This window comes from Ictidomys tridecemlineatus, chromosome 10, assembly GCF_052094955.1.
Source record: "Ictidomys tridecemlineatus isolate mIctTri1 chromosome 10, mIctTri1.hap1, whole genome shotgun sequence".
NCBI lineage: Eukaryota > Metazoa > Chordata > Mammalia > Rodentia > Sciuridae > Ictidomys > Ictidomys tridecemlineatus.
Genome location: NC_135486.1, coordinates 128,401,959 through 128,417,804, shown reverse-complemented (window position 1 = coordinate 128,417,804; position 15,846 = coordinate 128,401,959). Strand labels below are relative to the sequence as shown.

The 15,846-nt window shown below is 49.8% G+C and overlaps 1 protein-coding gene across 3 annotated transcripts in view; it reads left to right on the top strand.

The window, feature by feature from the left end:
• Prkcb (protein kinase C beta) overlaps positions 1–15,846 on the top strand; it is a 306,972-nt gene that overhangs the window by 239,600 nt on the left and 51,526 nt on the right. For all 3 annotated transcript variants that reach the window (XM_078024201.1, XM_021725544.3, XM_078024200.1), the window contains exons 11-15: positions 3,064–3,155; positions 4,988–5,050; positions 9,199–9,337; positions 13,184–13,264; positions 13,540–13,647. In XM_078024201.1, coding sequence (XP_077880327.1) covers positions 3,064–3,155; positions 4,988–5,050; positions 9,199–9,337; positions 13,184–13,264; positions 13,540–13,647 — 483 coding nt within the window. The remainder of the gene's footprint in view (positions 1–3,063; positions 3,156–4,987; positions 5,051–9,198; positions 9,338–13,183; positions 13,265–13,539; positions 13,648–15,846) is intronic.

Genomic DNA, 15,846 nt, shown 5'->3' with positions numbered 1-15,846 from the left:
TAGAAATGAGTGAGACAAAAATATACGAAGCACCTAGTCACCTAGGGCGTGCCCTCAAGATGGTAGATATATTTCACCATGTGGTCATTATAATCAGGCACTCCACACGCATTTGACAAACTGCTCATACGCTGGCTTACGAGTCTATAAAATAGAGCTCTGTGCACCTCAAAGATTATTTTAAGTGGTAGATGGAACATTTATTATATGGCCAACATCGTGCTGGACACTTTCCAAATGCCATGTTATTTATTTCGCTCTGGGGCAGGGGAAGAAGGTGGCGTTTCCAGGTGAGGAGGGAGCAGGCGGGGTGCACCGTTAGTTAGCAGAGGCTTGGGGCTTCAGACCCCGTAGCGATTTCCAGGGTGGAATCTTTGCCCTACACCCCACTTCCTCCCCCCCCCCAGCTCTTGAGGTTTCATAGCTCCTCACAAGAGCTTTGCCGTTTTGATAGCAAACCACCTTCCACATCCTGACCCAGCCACACCCACCCATCAGTCCACCCAAACCCGCCTTTCACAAAAGGATTCTTCAGGGTGCAGGAGACGCAGGTCATTTCTATTCCATTTTCTTTCTTTCCTTCCTTCCTCCTTCTTTCTTTTTTTCTTTCTTTCTCAATGACCCCGCCAAGTGGGTCTAATGATCAGCGAAGGTGTAGTACAACTGGAGTTTGCTCAGCACTGATCTGGGCGTCGATAACTCGGGCATCCTATCTGTGTCTCATTGATAGTTTGCAGCCGGGGGCGGGGTGGGGGCATGCTTGATCTGAGCCCCTCACTGACTCTGTTGGAGATGGGTGCTGATATCATCCTCTTCTTACAAGTGAAGTGATCAAAGCTCAGGGAAAGAAACGGATCTTCCCAAGCCCGCCCCACTAGAAACTGGCGCCAGACGGCGGGCCTTCCATTTAGAGGCCCACTAGCTTCTGTTCATTTGCCCAGGTCATGTACACTGATGGCTTGCTTTGGCCAGGTGTCGTGCTGGCTACTTGGTACACAGTGATGAATAAATTTGACATGTCCCTGGCTTTGTGGAACTTTAGACAATTTTTTTTTTTTTTTGGAGAGTGAAAAAGCAAAACCTTGCATTATGATCCTTAAGCCTTACGTGATCTGAGTCCCTCGTAGCCTCTCTGGCCTCCTTTCCCATCTTGTCTCCTCTCTTCTCTAATCACACAGTTCCCTATGGATCCTAAAGCCCATCAGGTGCATGCTAGCCTCAGGGCCTTTGCACCGGCTGTTTCCACCACCCCGATAGGCTCTTGCTCTCGATTTCTGCGTAGCTGTTTCTATCACCTCCTCCAAATCTTTGCTGAAATATCTTCTCAGTAAGTTTTATCCTGAGCCCTTGATGGAATCTGGAAGTCTTTCCTCCATCCTTCATCCCATCTGGCATTCCCAATCTTTTGAAAATTTTTTTTTCTGTAGTACTTAATTCCCTGAACCACTCTATATCATTTATATATCATGTCTAATGTGCTCTTTATCGATGTTATCCTAGTCGAAGAAAGATAAAGACAAGGAGTTGTTGTTGACTTTGTTCCCTGATTCATTCCCCCCGCACCTCTAACCCGGTACCCAGGAGGGCTTCATAAATATTTTAAATTTAATTAGTGAATAAATAGAGAAAGAACCACTGGGTTAAATATATAATTACCAATTATGATGGGATGAGGGGGGGGGGAAAGCCCACAGAGGTTCGTGCAGGAATGTAACAGGCAGACCTAATTTAGATCGGGTGGGTTAAGGAAGTGTGTTTTTTTTAGGCTGAGAGAACATGAGCACTACAAATAGTCGGTGCAGACCCCGCCATCGCAAACCGAAAGGAAGGAGCGAACCTTTATGCCGAACCCCAGCGCAAGTCTCTAGGAGGACGTGAGGCTATTCATCCGCTTAGCAGAAACGCCCTCAGGTGGAAGGACAGACAGACAGACAGCAGGGGATCGCGGGGTTCTGCCCGACTCATTTGACCCTAGCTGGAGTTCTCTGACCCCCACTTTCCAGAGAGGAGGCCCAGACACCACCCAGCCACCTGGAGGCAGAGCAGCATTCCCAAATAAAGCCCCTTACTACAGAAACCTGCACACGCTCACTGTGCACCTACTGTGCGCTAGTCTCAGGACCAGGAACAGGCTCACACCTTCCGCGGAGGAGGACACAGCCCCTGACTTGAAGCCCAGAACGGGCTCCCCATTTCTTTTTCCGGCCCCAATTCCCTGACCTCTCTCTGGATGTGTCTTTCTCAGCGACTATTTCCCAGACTTTGAAAATGCATGTGCTGCCTGGGCTTTCCTAACCACTGTGCTATCTGTGACTGCCTGGACTATCGTCTAGGGTCAGAGCTCCCGGGCTGAAGACATCAGGAAGCATGGATGGTGGCACGGTTTCTGTGGGTCAGGAGCTGGGACCACAGCCCCCCCCCCCACCCTGAAGGCTTAACTGAGGGTCTGCTTCCAAGGTGGTCCGCGCACACAACGGGGGAGCTGGTGCCGGCTGCTGGCAGGAGATCTCCACCGCTTACCCGGGGACCTGTCCTTAGTGCTGATCGGGTGTCTACATGATGTGGCTGCTCTAAGGTCTTTTATGATCTAGTCCCTGAAATTGTGCCCCCTACTGGTTACACGATCCAGTCCTACCCATTGAGGGAAGAAGGTGCTATCCAAGGACATGAGCAGCAGGGGACATGAACAGAGGCTGGCTTCCACAGCTACCTCCTACCCACACTATTATTTCCATAACGTTTCCCGCTTTTTTGTTATAATTAACCTGATCCTAAACAGTCGTATCAATTAAGCCACAAGATTAGTGGGCTAATTATATTTTCCAGCACAAAGGAACTTTAAAAAATCGTAGTTATTAATTTTCAGAACGATTGCCGCTCCACCTAGCCTCCCTTGCGTACTTCCAATAGCATAGGTTTTATACTCCGGGAGACGTGCAGCATGTGTCAGAGTCCTGGGGTGGGTTGGTGAGAGGTGGGATCCTAAATTCCAGCGAGTTTCCTTCTGGAACCCAAGAAACCACAGGATGCTGACTTCGCCCTTGGCTCTCTCTCTTTCTCCAGGACCGCCTGTATTTTGTGATGGAGTACGTGAACGGGGGCGACCTCATGTACCACATCCAACAAGTGGGCCGGTTCAAGGAGCCTCATGCTGTGTAAGGGGAAACTCGTGCCTCTTTTTTTCCTTGGAATCATGGATGGTTTGTTAGCTCCTTTGGGGTTTTTTTTTTCACCAAAGGAGGGACTTTGAAACATCCTTCTTTGCTTGAAGTCCTTGGCCACAGGAAGAAGGTGTCCTCCTTAATGTGAGTGGCTTCTTTTGGCCCCTGACACCAGCTCACAATATGGAGTCCGGCAACCCACGGCTATTTCTTTCTCTTTAATCCTTGGCCCTGATTCTGGAGGAAGGACTCGTAGCTTCCTTAGGGAATGTCGTTGCACTTACTCTATGCCAGGTCCCGGGCGTTCAACAAACATGTTCCCATTTAATCCTGACAACCCCGGGAGGTGGGGATCTCTGGTTTGCAAACAGAAACCGGAGACCGAGAGGCTTTCGGAAACTTGCTCAGGGCTTCACTCCAAGGAGATGGAGGACCAGGAGAGGGAGACCGAGGCCAGGTTTGGATGAGTCTCCTTTGTCCCCTTCAGAGTACAAACCAGCCGGACCTCTTCTTCTTAGAACAAAGATCCCTGCTTTTGTCCAAGTGAAATAAGCCAGACACAAGAAAGAAAAAGAAAGAAACCATACTGCATGTTTCCTCATAGATGAAACTTTAAAAAAAAAAAAAAAAGAAAAAGAAAAATAAATAACAAATTAAAAAATGTTGATCTGAAGGAAGAAGAAGGATTACTAGGAACTGGGCGGGGGGGGGGAGAGGGGGCAGGGAGAAGAAGAGATGCACCTCTGTGTGTGTGTGGCAATACCTCAGTAAACCCATCCCTCTGTGCAATCAATAGTAAATATAAGGAGACGTATTTTAAAGGACTCTGTGGGTGAACAGAGACGTGGCAGGTCACAGGAATCAGCATCAGCACCGGTTCCTGGGGATCTCATGGCCCCTCCTGAAGGCCCCCAGAACATGTCTAGGCCCCCCACCTGTCACTCCTGGGACTTGCTGGCCCCTCACGTTCACCTGCTGAGCTCGGGAGCACCCTGTTGTGGTTGTGCTTGTGAAGCAAGCCGTTGGCCTCTCTGGGCACAATTCTAATCAGACTGCAGCTCTCGCTCCCCTCTCATTTCGACATCCATGGGCCACAGGCTGAATTCCATGAGCCCGGAAGACGTATTGCCGGGGCTTAATCTCGTTCCCCGGAACCCTGCCCAGCGCTGACGGCATAAATGGGCTTCCTGGTCCTCTCAGATGCCCTTTCCGCCGGGCGGACCTTCACTGAGAAGTGATGCTTAGACCCATGTTGCTCCCAGTCCTGGCTGTGCCCCCCACATTGGCTACGTCATCTTAAGAGTCCGTCCCCCTCAGCCTCAATGGTCCTCATTAGAACAGGGAGGCACTAGTAGGGCCTATAGCACAGGATTATGATGAGAATTAGAGGCCACCTCATAGGACACTAGGCGGAGGGATGCTGGCTGCTGTTATTAAGATATTTTATCTGGGCTGGGGATAGAGCTCAGTGGGTAGAGGGCTTGCCTCGCATGCACGAGGCCCCCGGCTCAAAAGAACTTATCATGTTCCAGCACCACCAAAAAAAATTAAAAAAAATTTTTTTTAACCGGCCATAGTCTGAGACTCCCATTCCCCATCCGGTCCATCAGAGCCCATGGGACCCTCCCACTATGCAAATGACAAACCTTTGCCTACCCCCAGTCTGTCCTCCTGGCTCTGGGGCACCCGTCCACCCATTTGTACCCTGGCGAGCTGGGCAGCTGACCGTCCAGGGGAGACTTCAGTGCCCTACCCCTCCTTCCAGCTGCCCAGCAGAAGGTGCCTTTGAATTTCTCCAATCTCTCATTGTCTCTTCTTCGCTTCAGATTTTACGCTGCAGAAATCGCCATCGGCCTGTTCTTCTTGCAGAGCAAGGGCATCATTTACCGGTAAGTGCACCCGGCCCAGCGCCTCCCCGTTCCCTGCCTCTCTCTTCCACTGCTTTTAAAATTAGCACCCGCGGTGGGGGAGGAACCCTCCAGGACTAACTTGGGCATGTGTTCTGCCAGGCAGCTTCGCCCACTGCCCTGGCAAAGTTTGGGCAGCTCTCTGTGGTGACAGAAAAATCTTGAAGGACTGTGTCACCAACGATCCAGGGCCTCCAACACGAGGCCACCTGCTCTAAGAGGAAGAGGCTGGTCCAGGGGGGGCCCGGGGACTTCTTCCTCTTGCCCGTGGACCCCCAGCTTTGGGGGAGTACGTAAAGAATCTTGGGGGGCAGGACGTGGCAGTTTCATATTATTATGAAACTTTTTTTTTCTATTTAACGACAGTTTTGGAAATAGATCTCTGAGTAGCACGCCCTGAAAGACAGGATTAAGTTCAGAACTTGGCATTTGCCAGTCTTTGGAGGAGCAAGCGTATGATCAGAGCGGTGTGAGTCATACCGTTTTATATTCCATGCAAGGCCGACTGTGGAGCCCCAGGCTGCTGTGTGTCACAGTATCCAGAGTGGGCCATTCTCCTTGTGCCACATGGATGCATATGACAGAGATGGCAGGGGTTTGGGATGGGTTCTTATTGCAAGAGAGGGTGGCACGGGGCAGGGGGCTTCCAAACAGCACTTGGCATGGGTGAGGTTAAAAGATGCCCAAGGGCCATGAAAATGCATTTTATTCATTCATCCTGCTCTGTGCTAGGTGCTGCTCTGGGTGGAGGGATTGCAGCAGGCAAGATATTGGACAAAACTCTTGCCTTCGAGGGGCTTATATATTAATGGTGGGAAACAGATTCGTGTATCAGAATAGAGTCTGCCAAATAGTGATAAATTCCAGTAAAAATAAAACTCAGTGAAGTAGAGTGGCTTGTGCTGGGTGGTGGAGGGCCATGTCATTCTGTGGAGGGCCTGGAGGTTAGGGTCTGGAGCTAGAGGGTCTTGGGAGGTCCTGGGCCCCCTGGATACTGTTAGATAGTAAGGCCGCTCTGCCAATGCTTGCCCTCCGTGCACGGAGCCTGCACACGGATCTCCACATCAGCACAAGAGAGACACCCAAGTCCTCTGGTCCTCAAAATCCAGCCCCAGGATGGGAACCCAGGGAGAAAGTAGAGTTGTCGTCAACCGTGTTGGGATTTAGGGCTAGTTCCAGCCAATCAAGACCCCTGCATCCTTGACACCAGCCAATCAAGACCTTTTGTAACTTAAGTTTGAACTGAGCTGCCAGGATCACTTCCAACCACAAGGACACAGGTAACTTCAGTCTAGCAGGGAGTCAGATTAGGATCTGGGGTTCATGGATCCTGGTGGCACTGGCCAAGCTGGTCCTAAAACCCAGAGATGAGCATCTCAGGGGCTAAGACCATCCCTAGGACCCTACAGCCCTTCCTCCCAACCTACTGACCCACCATTATCAATATAGCTCTTAAAGGAATCTGCATCAATATTTTAAGCCAATAGGCATCTGAATCATTCTCTTTGCAAGAACAGAGTCGTTTGGTCCTATAAAGGTTGGGGCTGCTAGATGCTACTGCCACAATCTCCCTGCACCCAGGGTCTATATGTGATGCAGGATCAGACACCTATCACACCCAAGGTCTCGATTCAGAAACTAGTGACCAAGGAACTAAGACCATGGATTTGAGAGCGACTGTCGTGGTCTGGAAGAGCTGGTTTTCAGAGCCAGGAGGAGATGCGGTTCTTGGCAGTATTAGGATTTCCAAGGACAAGAGGCCACGCTCGTGTCTGGCAGTATCCTCAGTCACGTGCAGTGGTAGCCTGAGTCGTGTCCGGTGGTCCTCGGGGGACCAGCTATGCATCATAATCATGCATTGTGTCTGGCCCTGTGGCCTCCCCACCTGGTTCCCCAGCCTCCTCAGAGATGCTGGAGATGCTGGGAGATGGAGTTCTGGAAATTGATGATCAATTGAAAACTGTAAAAAAGAAATCACACGACAAGAGATGTGTGGCTCTGTAATTTCATAGATAATGCCTTCGTGGTGGTAAAGCTTTTCAAAACGTTTCAAATTGCTCCCTCCTTCCTTTAGATCTCTATTTCATTGGACGGTTCTTAAGAGGATGAAGAATTATGTTAGAGTTCCCCTCTCTGAGGATAGTAGCTGGATACGGTTGGTGGGGAGGGTGTCTGCCATAGATCCTGCCTGTCCAATGGAGGATCGGATTTATTGACCACTTTCCCTGGAAATACGTGTGGATTCTGCCCTGTATTTTTTTTTTTTGAAAATGAAAAAAAAATTGCCCCAATCACCTTTGGAAGCAGAAATGAGAATTTAGTATCTAGAACCAAGGAATACCATATAATATCAAAGGCAATGGATAAGACTGGGTGTTCTCCAGCCCCAAGACCTGTGGCTCTTGGCATCTGAAATTCCTTCGCTATATTAAATGAAGATGTTCTCATGTCTCTGATTGACCCGGCGGCTCATTTCTGGGCATGTTGTCAAGCCAAGAGGAAGGAAGTTATGGATTTCTATAGTGAAGTCACATGTAGGGCGAGTATATGGAGATAAATCAAGATGCCGCAGGGTTCAGCATTTCTGAGTTCTGACCCGGCATTCAGAGATCACCATGGCTTCTGGGTAAGCATGCACCCTGGACCTGGGTGGTACCATGGACAGCGCCCAGGGTAGCAGGATGGAAATAACGTGGCTGTGGGCGAATGGTGGGTGCAAATGGACATCCCTTTGGATGAAGGGACCTCACTGGCCCTCAAGGAAAGTCCATCCTGTGTCCTTGTGGTTGGAAGTGATCATGGCAGCTCAGTTCAAACTTAAGTTACAAAAGGTCTTGATTGGCTGGTGTCAAGGATGCAGGGGTCTTGATTGGCTGGTGTCAAGGATGCAGGGGTCTTGATTGGCTGGTGTCAAGGATGCAGGGGTCTTGATTGGCTGGTGTCAAGGATGCAGGGGTCTTGATTGGCTGGTGTCAAGGATGCAGGGGTCTTGATTGGCTGGTGTCAAGGATGCGGTGGTTCAAACGATGTCCATGGCGCTTCCTGGATCACTCTGCTCTGCTCTGCCTTCATAGTTTTCCCATCTGCAGACGGTGACCCCTGTAGCTTCTAGGCCCAAATTCCACCCCCCTGAGCCATCCCAGTGTGAAAAGAGCTTCTCTCTTCCCTCATGGAAACTGCAAAAGTGCCAGGTGTTTCTGTGGTGGCAGATTGGGTCCCATTCGGTCCCTTTCCTGAACCAATCACGGTGACTAGCAGGATGGGATATTTCCACTGGCCACTGCTCAGGGCCTCGCTAAGTTGCTGAGGCTGGCTTTGAACTCGCGATCCTCCTGCCTCAGCCTCCCGAGTTGCTGGGATGACAGGCCTGGGCCACCACACCCGGCTCCCCCATGGCCATCTCTTGGTCCTCTTTTTCTTCCTATCGTCTATCAGAATCTACAACAATCATGATGATACACTTGAATACCTATTAATTATGCTTTCCCCACGCACACACACTAGAATTTAATCAGAATAAAAACAGGCTTGTTAATTGTGTCCCCAGCTAACATATACCCGGCTCCAAGAATGGCTCCTGTCATGGAGTAAGCATCCAGCAGATATTTTCTTTCTTAATGGAAAGAATCAATGGAAACACCTGGGTCCCCCCATCCTAGCAATCAGCCTGGGGGATCCTGAAGCATTTGGAGTTAGAGAGTTTTCTCTCAAATCAGTTGTCTTCCTCCGTGATCTTCAGAGATATCTTGAAAGATCACAATTGTATGGAAACGGCAGCTTCCTGTAAAACGTAAGGGGTCCACAAGTTGCAAAGGTCAGCTCGTGGAACTCTGCCTCTGGTCAGCTTCCTGCGGATCTCTCTGTTCTCGGAGCTTCTGTCTCGTTGTGTCTTTGTGAGGCACTGGGCCCCGCTGGCTCTGCAGGAGAAGAAAGGCACAGAGGTTGGTGAGGGAGCCTCCTCTTTTTGATCTCTCTACCAGATCGTGAGCTGCCCGGGGGGAAGGCAAGAGCTGGTTTACGGCCACCTTTGTACCCCCACGCCACCCTGCACCACGTTTTCTGAGTGGCAGTCGGTTGACTTGAAATGAGCATCGTTCCACTTACTCCCCCGATTCTCGCCCCTGCCGCAGGGACCTGAAGCTGGACAACGTGATGCTGGATTCCGAGGGTCACATCAAGATCGCCGACTTTGGCATGTGTAAGGAGAACATCTGGGACGGCGTGACCACCAAGACGTTCTGTGGGACTCCGGACTACATTGCCCCCGAGGTGAGAGCTGCTGGGACCCCGGAGGCACACGGACCTCGTGACCCTGTCCCCCGCTGACCTCTGGATGGCCGCGTGAGGGCTGGGAAGGGTCGAGGGTGGTACCTGGCAAGCAAGCCCCAGTCTTGTCCTTATCCTGGGCTCCGAATCGCTCCTCTGAGATCTCACATGCAAATTAACTGAGCACACATCCCGATGCTCAGGCCCAAAATACATCAAGGTTTAGGAGAGAATTTAAATAAAACGCAAAAGAACCATCCAACACACATCAGTAGGCTTCTCTGTCAAGCTGCTATGGCTCGTGGCCATATGATACCTCCTAATTATGACACTGAAGCGTTTGTTGAGACAGCGAGAGACACACAGGGAACAGATTCCCTGGGCTGACATATGACACAGGGCTGTGACTGTGTGTGTGTGTGTGGCAGTTGTCATAAACCCTGGGAGACTCCAGGTTCTTCTTCCCGCGATAGAGACATAAACACCAGGGTGAAGATTTATTGGCGGTGCCGGCCTCTCCTCCCGAAGGAAGTGGTCAGTGAATGGACCTTCCCAGCATGACCAGGCACAATAATTTGTACCAGGCGGTCGGTCCCTTTCCCTTTTTCTCTGAATCGGTGCTTAGAAAAGTGGCATGTTGCAATCTGTCGCCAGATTTTTTTTTCTCTCCCTTTTTTTTTTTTTTAAAGGAAAGGCGCAGAGTCTCAGAAACAGACATTCTAGAATCCTCTTCTTGACTGCCAGACACTTGATATGTAACAGTGGGGATAGGCGTCCCCATGTAATTAAACACGTTGACATATGATTTTCAACCTGCACGCTCTGGTGACAAAGCAGTTCCTTTTAGAAGAAGCTAATTTGCAAACACCAGACTTGGATGCGTGAGCGTGCGCACAGACATGCGCACAGACACGCATCAGCACACACACACACACACACACACACACACACACACACGGAGAAAGAGGTGTGTTCAAAGTCCTTCCTTCATCCCAGCTTTATTTGTTAACCATGAAAGATGGGATAAAATGACCATGGATAAAGGAATAATTAGCTCAACTGAGCACCATTCGTGTTAGGAAGTCCTGTACGGCCCTAGGAAGACCAGACCACACAGCCGGGTGCATGCAAATACATCTGCATGTCCTGGAAGGAACCAGTGTCCCTCCACAGGGTTAGGACAGTCCACTGTGATTTATTCATAGTATAAAATACTACTAGGCACTGATTCAAAAGAGTGAGATCTATGTGTAGATACAGAAATATCTTAAAACCAGATTCTTAAGAGGAAAAAAAGAATCCAACTGGAGAATGGGGAATCCAATACAATGTCATTTATGGACAATGACGATGACACACACAAAGCCCGTCTGTAGGTTTTCCGTGAGGATGCAGATATGCAGGCTAAGGCGTCGGACATTTGGAAGATGACAGGTTGGGTTTATAACATCCGTGACCTCAGGGAATAAGTGGATGGTGAAGGGAGATTCTGACCCATCTCTGGGCTGTTTGTATTTCCCACAAGGCAAATATGTTTGTGTATTCCTTGAGTAACAGCAAGGTGATCTTTTTTTAAAAAATTAATTCTTTATTAGGGCCTAGTAGAGGTGTCCCAGTGTGGCCTCCTTTCATCTATTAACATTTTCTTAGTTAATCGGGACGTCTGACAAGTCTAGAGCCCAATTCCTGGATATGAGCTTGGTGATTTCTGGAACCCAACACCAGTGACACTTTAGTGGTGGGGGTGGGGGGACACATTTTAAAATGGAGGATGCCCAGGCATCACCCCCAGAGCCACTGAATTCGAGCCTCTGCAGGGTGGGGCGCAGGACCTGTGGTTTCACAGCTCCCAGGGGAGCGGACCGTGGACCAGGAAGCCCCAGCGGCTCTGGAATATGAGTGGCCTGTCCTCCCCCAGGTCAGGCTCTGCTGTGGCTAACTGCAGCGCCTCTGGCCACGTCTTCTCTCACCTCCCCGTCTCCGTTTTCCTTTGTAAAAGGATCAACTTGTGGGGTGGTCATGAGGTTCCAATAAGACTGTTTCTGCTCCTCAGACTGCCTCTTTTATTTATTCACTTACCTCTTTCTCCACTTATTTATTGTTGATTGACCAATCAAAATCACATCCATCCACCACGTACCTACCACGTGTTTTGAAATGTGGGTGCATCGTGGAAGCGAGAGACACAGAGGGAACAGATTAAATTGATATGTGCACGACCTCACCTTTATTTTTACAGTAAGAACACTTAAAAATGACACTTTGTTTTTCAAATTGTCAAGAATACAAATCGTCGTTATTAACTCTGATCACCACTCTGCACAATAAACAGGTGTCTGGAACTTATTTTAGCTGAAATTTTGTGTCTTTGGACCATCTTCTCTGTATTTCTGATTTTGGAGTGGAAACCGGGGTGAGAGATGGAGCTGGACAAAGATATTTGCTTTATAGTCAGGTTGGCTCTGGCACTTTTAGTGACTAAGACAATCAATAACTGGATTAGAGAACATTCCAGTAAAAGCTGATACTGTGAGGGCATCATCGGTGAGAGGCACCCGGTAGCCTATTCATCCCCACAAGACCTCATGGAGTCAAGGTCATGGTAAACTCCACTTTATAGAAGAAGAAACTGAGGCTTAAAGAAGTAACTTCCACCGGGGGTTATACCCCTGGTAAATAGCAATTGGGATTCAAAATTAGACTGTCTGACCCACAAACCCCCACGCTTTACCTTTGCTCTATCGCCTCTTCACCCCTTTGACCCCGTCATGTTTACACTCCTACATACTGAAAGGTTGACAGCTGCTCTGTCCACACAGCTGTCTGGTCTTCACCACCAAACCCCTTACAACTGCATATACCATCTGGTCCCTCTCGTTCTACTTCTAGAAATTTAATGTTTGGAAATCATTGAAGAGATGTCCAAATAACTAGTCATAAGAATACGCATTACAGCCCCAGAAGAAACTTTAAAATATCGGGAATCCACAAGGTAGATGTTGGCATATGTATTCAGCGGAATCCTATTCAGAGATAAAAACCAATGATGTCAGTGTACGAATATTAGCAAGGAAAACTTAAGTGAATAGCTTACCCGATTAAAGGTCCACTTACTAAAGTGTTTCTGCTTATGCAAAACCACCCATGAGCTAGGAAGGAGATGGACCAGAGAGGAGGAGTCCTGATTTTTCTCTTGACATTTTATTCTTTAAGCTTATCGAGATAAATAGGAACACACGTCATTACTTTCGAGACATTTTTTGTTGTTGTTGTTTTAATTGTTATTTTAAAACCACGCGGCATGAAATTTACCATCTTGGCCATCTGAGTGTGCAGTCCAGCGGTGTGAAATGTCTTCACGTTATTGTGTAAGTGACTTGACTTGTACAATGAGAAATAAAAATAGCTTTTCCTCTTTAAAAGGCCGTACACGCTGCTCTGGAATTAAATAAATAAATTAATAAAAATTAAAACACCATTCCCAGTGCTCAAAAAAAAAAAAAAAAGGCAACGTGACATGCACCGATGTCCCCCCAGTTGCAGGTGCCTCTGTGAAGCACTCTGCCTGTCATTCCCTGGGTAGCTAAGGTGACGGAGTAGCTCAGGTGGGCACCGGCCTGGCTTGCATCTTTGAGACCCTGGTTTGCCTCTGGGGACTGTGACAGCTACTATCATCTTTCACAATAAGCAGGTGACATGCCAAAGAACCCCCCTCCACACACACACACACACACACACACACACACACACACTCTAGGGAAGGTCCACTCTGAGGGTGAAGGAGGTGTGAGTCCCACGTCCAGCCACGTGCACGGCCAGCCTTGCTGACTTTTGCTTTCTGTTTTCCAGATAATCGCTTACCAACCCTATGGGAAGTCCGTGGATTGGTGGGCCTTCGGAGTCCTGCTGTACGAGATGTTGGCCGGGCAGGTAATTGAACTTGAAGTGATCTGTAAGAAAAATCGCTCCTCCACTCCCAGCCGCGGGGCTTCGTTCAAACCCAGTGACAGCTCAAAAAAACCTGAGCCTCTTCTGCCTCCCTGGCCTTGGGGTGATCCTAGTTGGTTGGACATTTCTTCTCATCTTCCTGAAAGTCCTGGAGAGGGGCCTCACCTGGGGCCCAGGGAGGAGGACCTGCTGTTTGGGAGAAGCCGGGGGAGGGTGCAGGCAGGGATCCCTTTCCCACCCGGCCCTCTGCCCCACAGGCACCGTTCGAAGGGGAGGACGAGGACGAACTCTTCCAGTCCATCATGGAGCACAATGTGGCCTATCCAAAGTCCATGTCCAAGGAAGCCGTGGCCATCTGCAAAGGGGTGAGTAGGGCCCTTCAAGCCCGTGGCCAGGACATCACCTACCAGGATGCAGGATGTGTCCTACTAGAGGGGACCAGAGACCAAACCCTCCTCCTCTTCCTTTGCCAATCAGAGAGCCCTGGAGAGGAGCTGCTACCTCCCAGAGGAAAGAGAGCTCACCCTTATTTGCACAGAGCTCTAGAGAGGAGGGCCTGTCATGGCGTCTTGCTGATGAGCAGCCCCCAGCCCCCAGCGCCCAGCCCAGCCCAAGGGATGCTTCAAGAGTGAATGAACGAGGGGGCAGTACTGTGAAGAGCTGGGACGCAGGAGGGGCATGGCTAGGTGTCCCTGGCCCTGCTCCACTGCATGTGTGCTTAGTTAATACTCAGAGCGTGTCCCAAGAAAACACCAAGCAGTATTGAATTGAAGGGATCCTGTAGAAAAGCTGACCCCAATCCAGTGTCCCCAAGTCCCCATCCCCCCTCCAACTCCCAGCATACAAAGAGCAGGCACAGCCAAACACCTGCTGCTTATGCCGAGTGCACCTGCGACCAAAGCCAGGTGCACATTTCCAGGTGAGGATCCTCTGGACTCAGACATGCTCGAGGTGATGTGTGTGAGACCCTAGAGATGAGTGGTCCCCTCCTTTGGAGCCATCAGTGACCTGAAGTGACTTTTAAGAATGAAAGGGCTCAGCCTCCCCCGGAGATGAATTCTGTGTATTTACAATCTTTCGCAAGTTCCCACAAGGCTTGAAAACCACTCCCTCTCGACGCGTCCAAAAGAAATAGTTTTTCAACTCCAATGGGAGTGCAAAAGCGATACCATGAGAACCTCAGGAAATATGGCCCAAGGATGTGGCCTTTGAAGAGAGTTTGTGGATGGGCGCGGGGACGCACGCCTGTCATCCCAGCGGCTCGGGAGGCTGAGGCAGGAGGATGGCAAGTTCAAAGCCAGCCTCAGCAACAGCGAGGTCCTAAGCAACTCAGGGAGACCCTGTCTCTAAATAAAACACAAAATAGGGCTGGGGATGGGGCTCAGTGGGCGAGTGCCCCTGAGTTCAATTCCCAGTACCCCACCCCCCAAAAGGGTTTTTTCCTCCTATCCACGGGTGCCCACGAGTTCTCCAGGTTAGGCCCCGGCTGTGCCTCACGGTGGGCTCATCTGCAGGTCTGAGTGCAGCAGGCCTGTGCCCCTGGATCTTGGCGATGCCCTACCCAGCCCTGCTCTTCCTGGCCCCCGTCAGAGCCAGCCCTGGTGAAGGACAGTTGGAACAATCAGCCAGATCCGCCTGAGGCTTGGCTCAGACTGTCACAGCAGGGCCAGCCTCTAGCCCAAGAGCACCTTGTCTCCTCGCACCTACATCCTGAGCCCCGTGTTTCAGCCACAGGTTAAGGTGCAAACATGCCTGGGGGAGCCACGGGTGTCTCCAACACCCCTAAAGTGAATTGGTTGAAAACATCTTCTTTGAGGGTGTGAGGCAAGGACTGGAACAAATGAGGGACACAGAGGAGAGCCAGGGTTCATGAAGAGCTCCAGCAGAGCCCATGGACTTTGGAGGGCACAGCCCAAGGCTGGAGGCCACTGTGGTCTTTTTACTGGGGCCGTAGTGAAAGGAACCATAGACAGAGCTTTCCTGGTTTAGTAATTCCCAACGTTTAGAATAAGAAGATTTCTAGCTTCTCTCTTTAAAAAATTTTTTCGGTAGTTGTAAATGGACAGAATTTTGTTTATTTTTATGTGGGGCTGAGGATCGAACCCAGTGCCTCATGCGTGCTAGGCAAGCGCTCTACCACTGAGCAGCAACCCCAGCCCTTTCTAGCTTCTCTTAAAAAAAAAAAAAAAAAAAAAATCAGATCTTGTCACGTTGGTCCGTCACGCCTGCAAAGCCTCATTCAGCTGGACCGGAAACCACTACTTCCTTTCTAACCAGACACGCCTCCTCCAATTTGCAAAAACCCCATTTGGCCCAGTTCCCTGGGTTCAAATCCAGGTCCAAGCATTATTAACCTAATGAGTTGTTTGACCTGCTTTGCGGATGGAGGATAACCGCAGCACCACACGTAGAGTTCTTTGACGATGAAATGAGTTCATACCTGCAAATCACTGAGACCAGAGCCGGGCAAGCACTCTGTCCCATTCTTACTAGGACTAATGCTGGCACCGTGACCAGCCCGGCTCCTCTTGGCATTGAGTTGGCCTCCCCCCGAAAGAAGACTT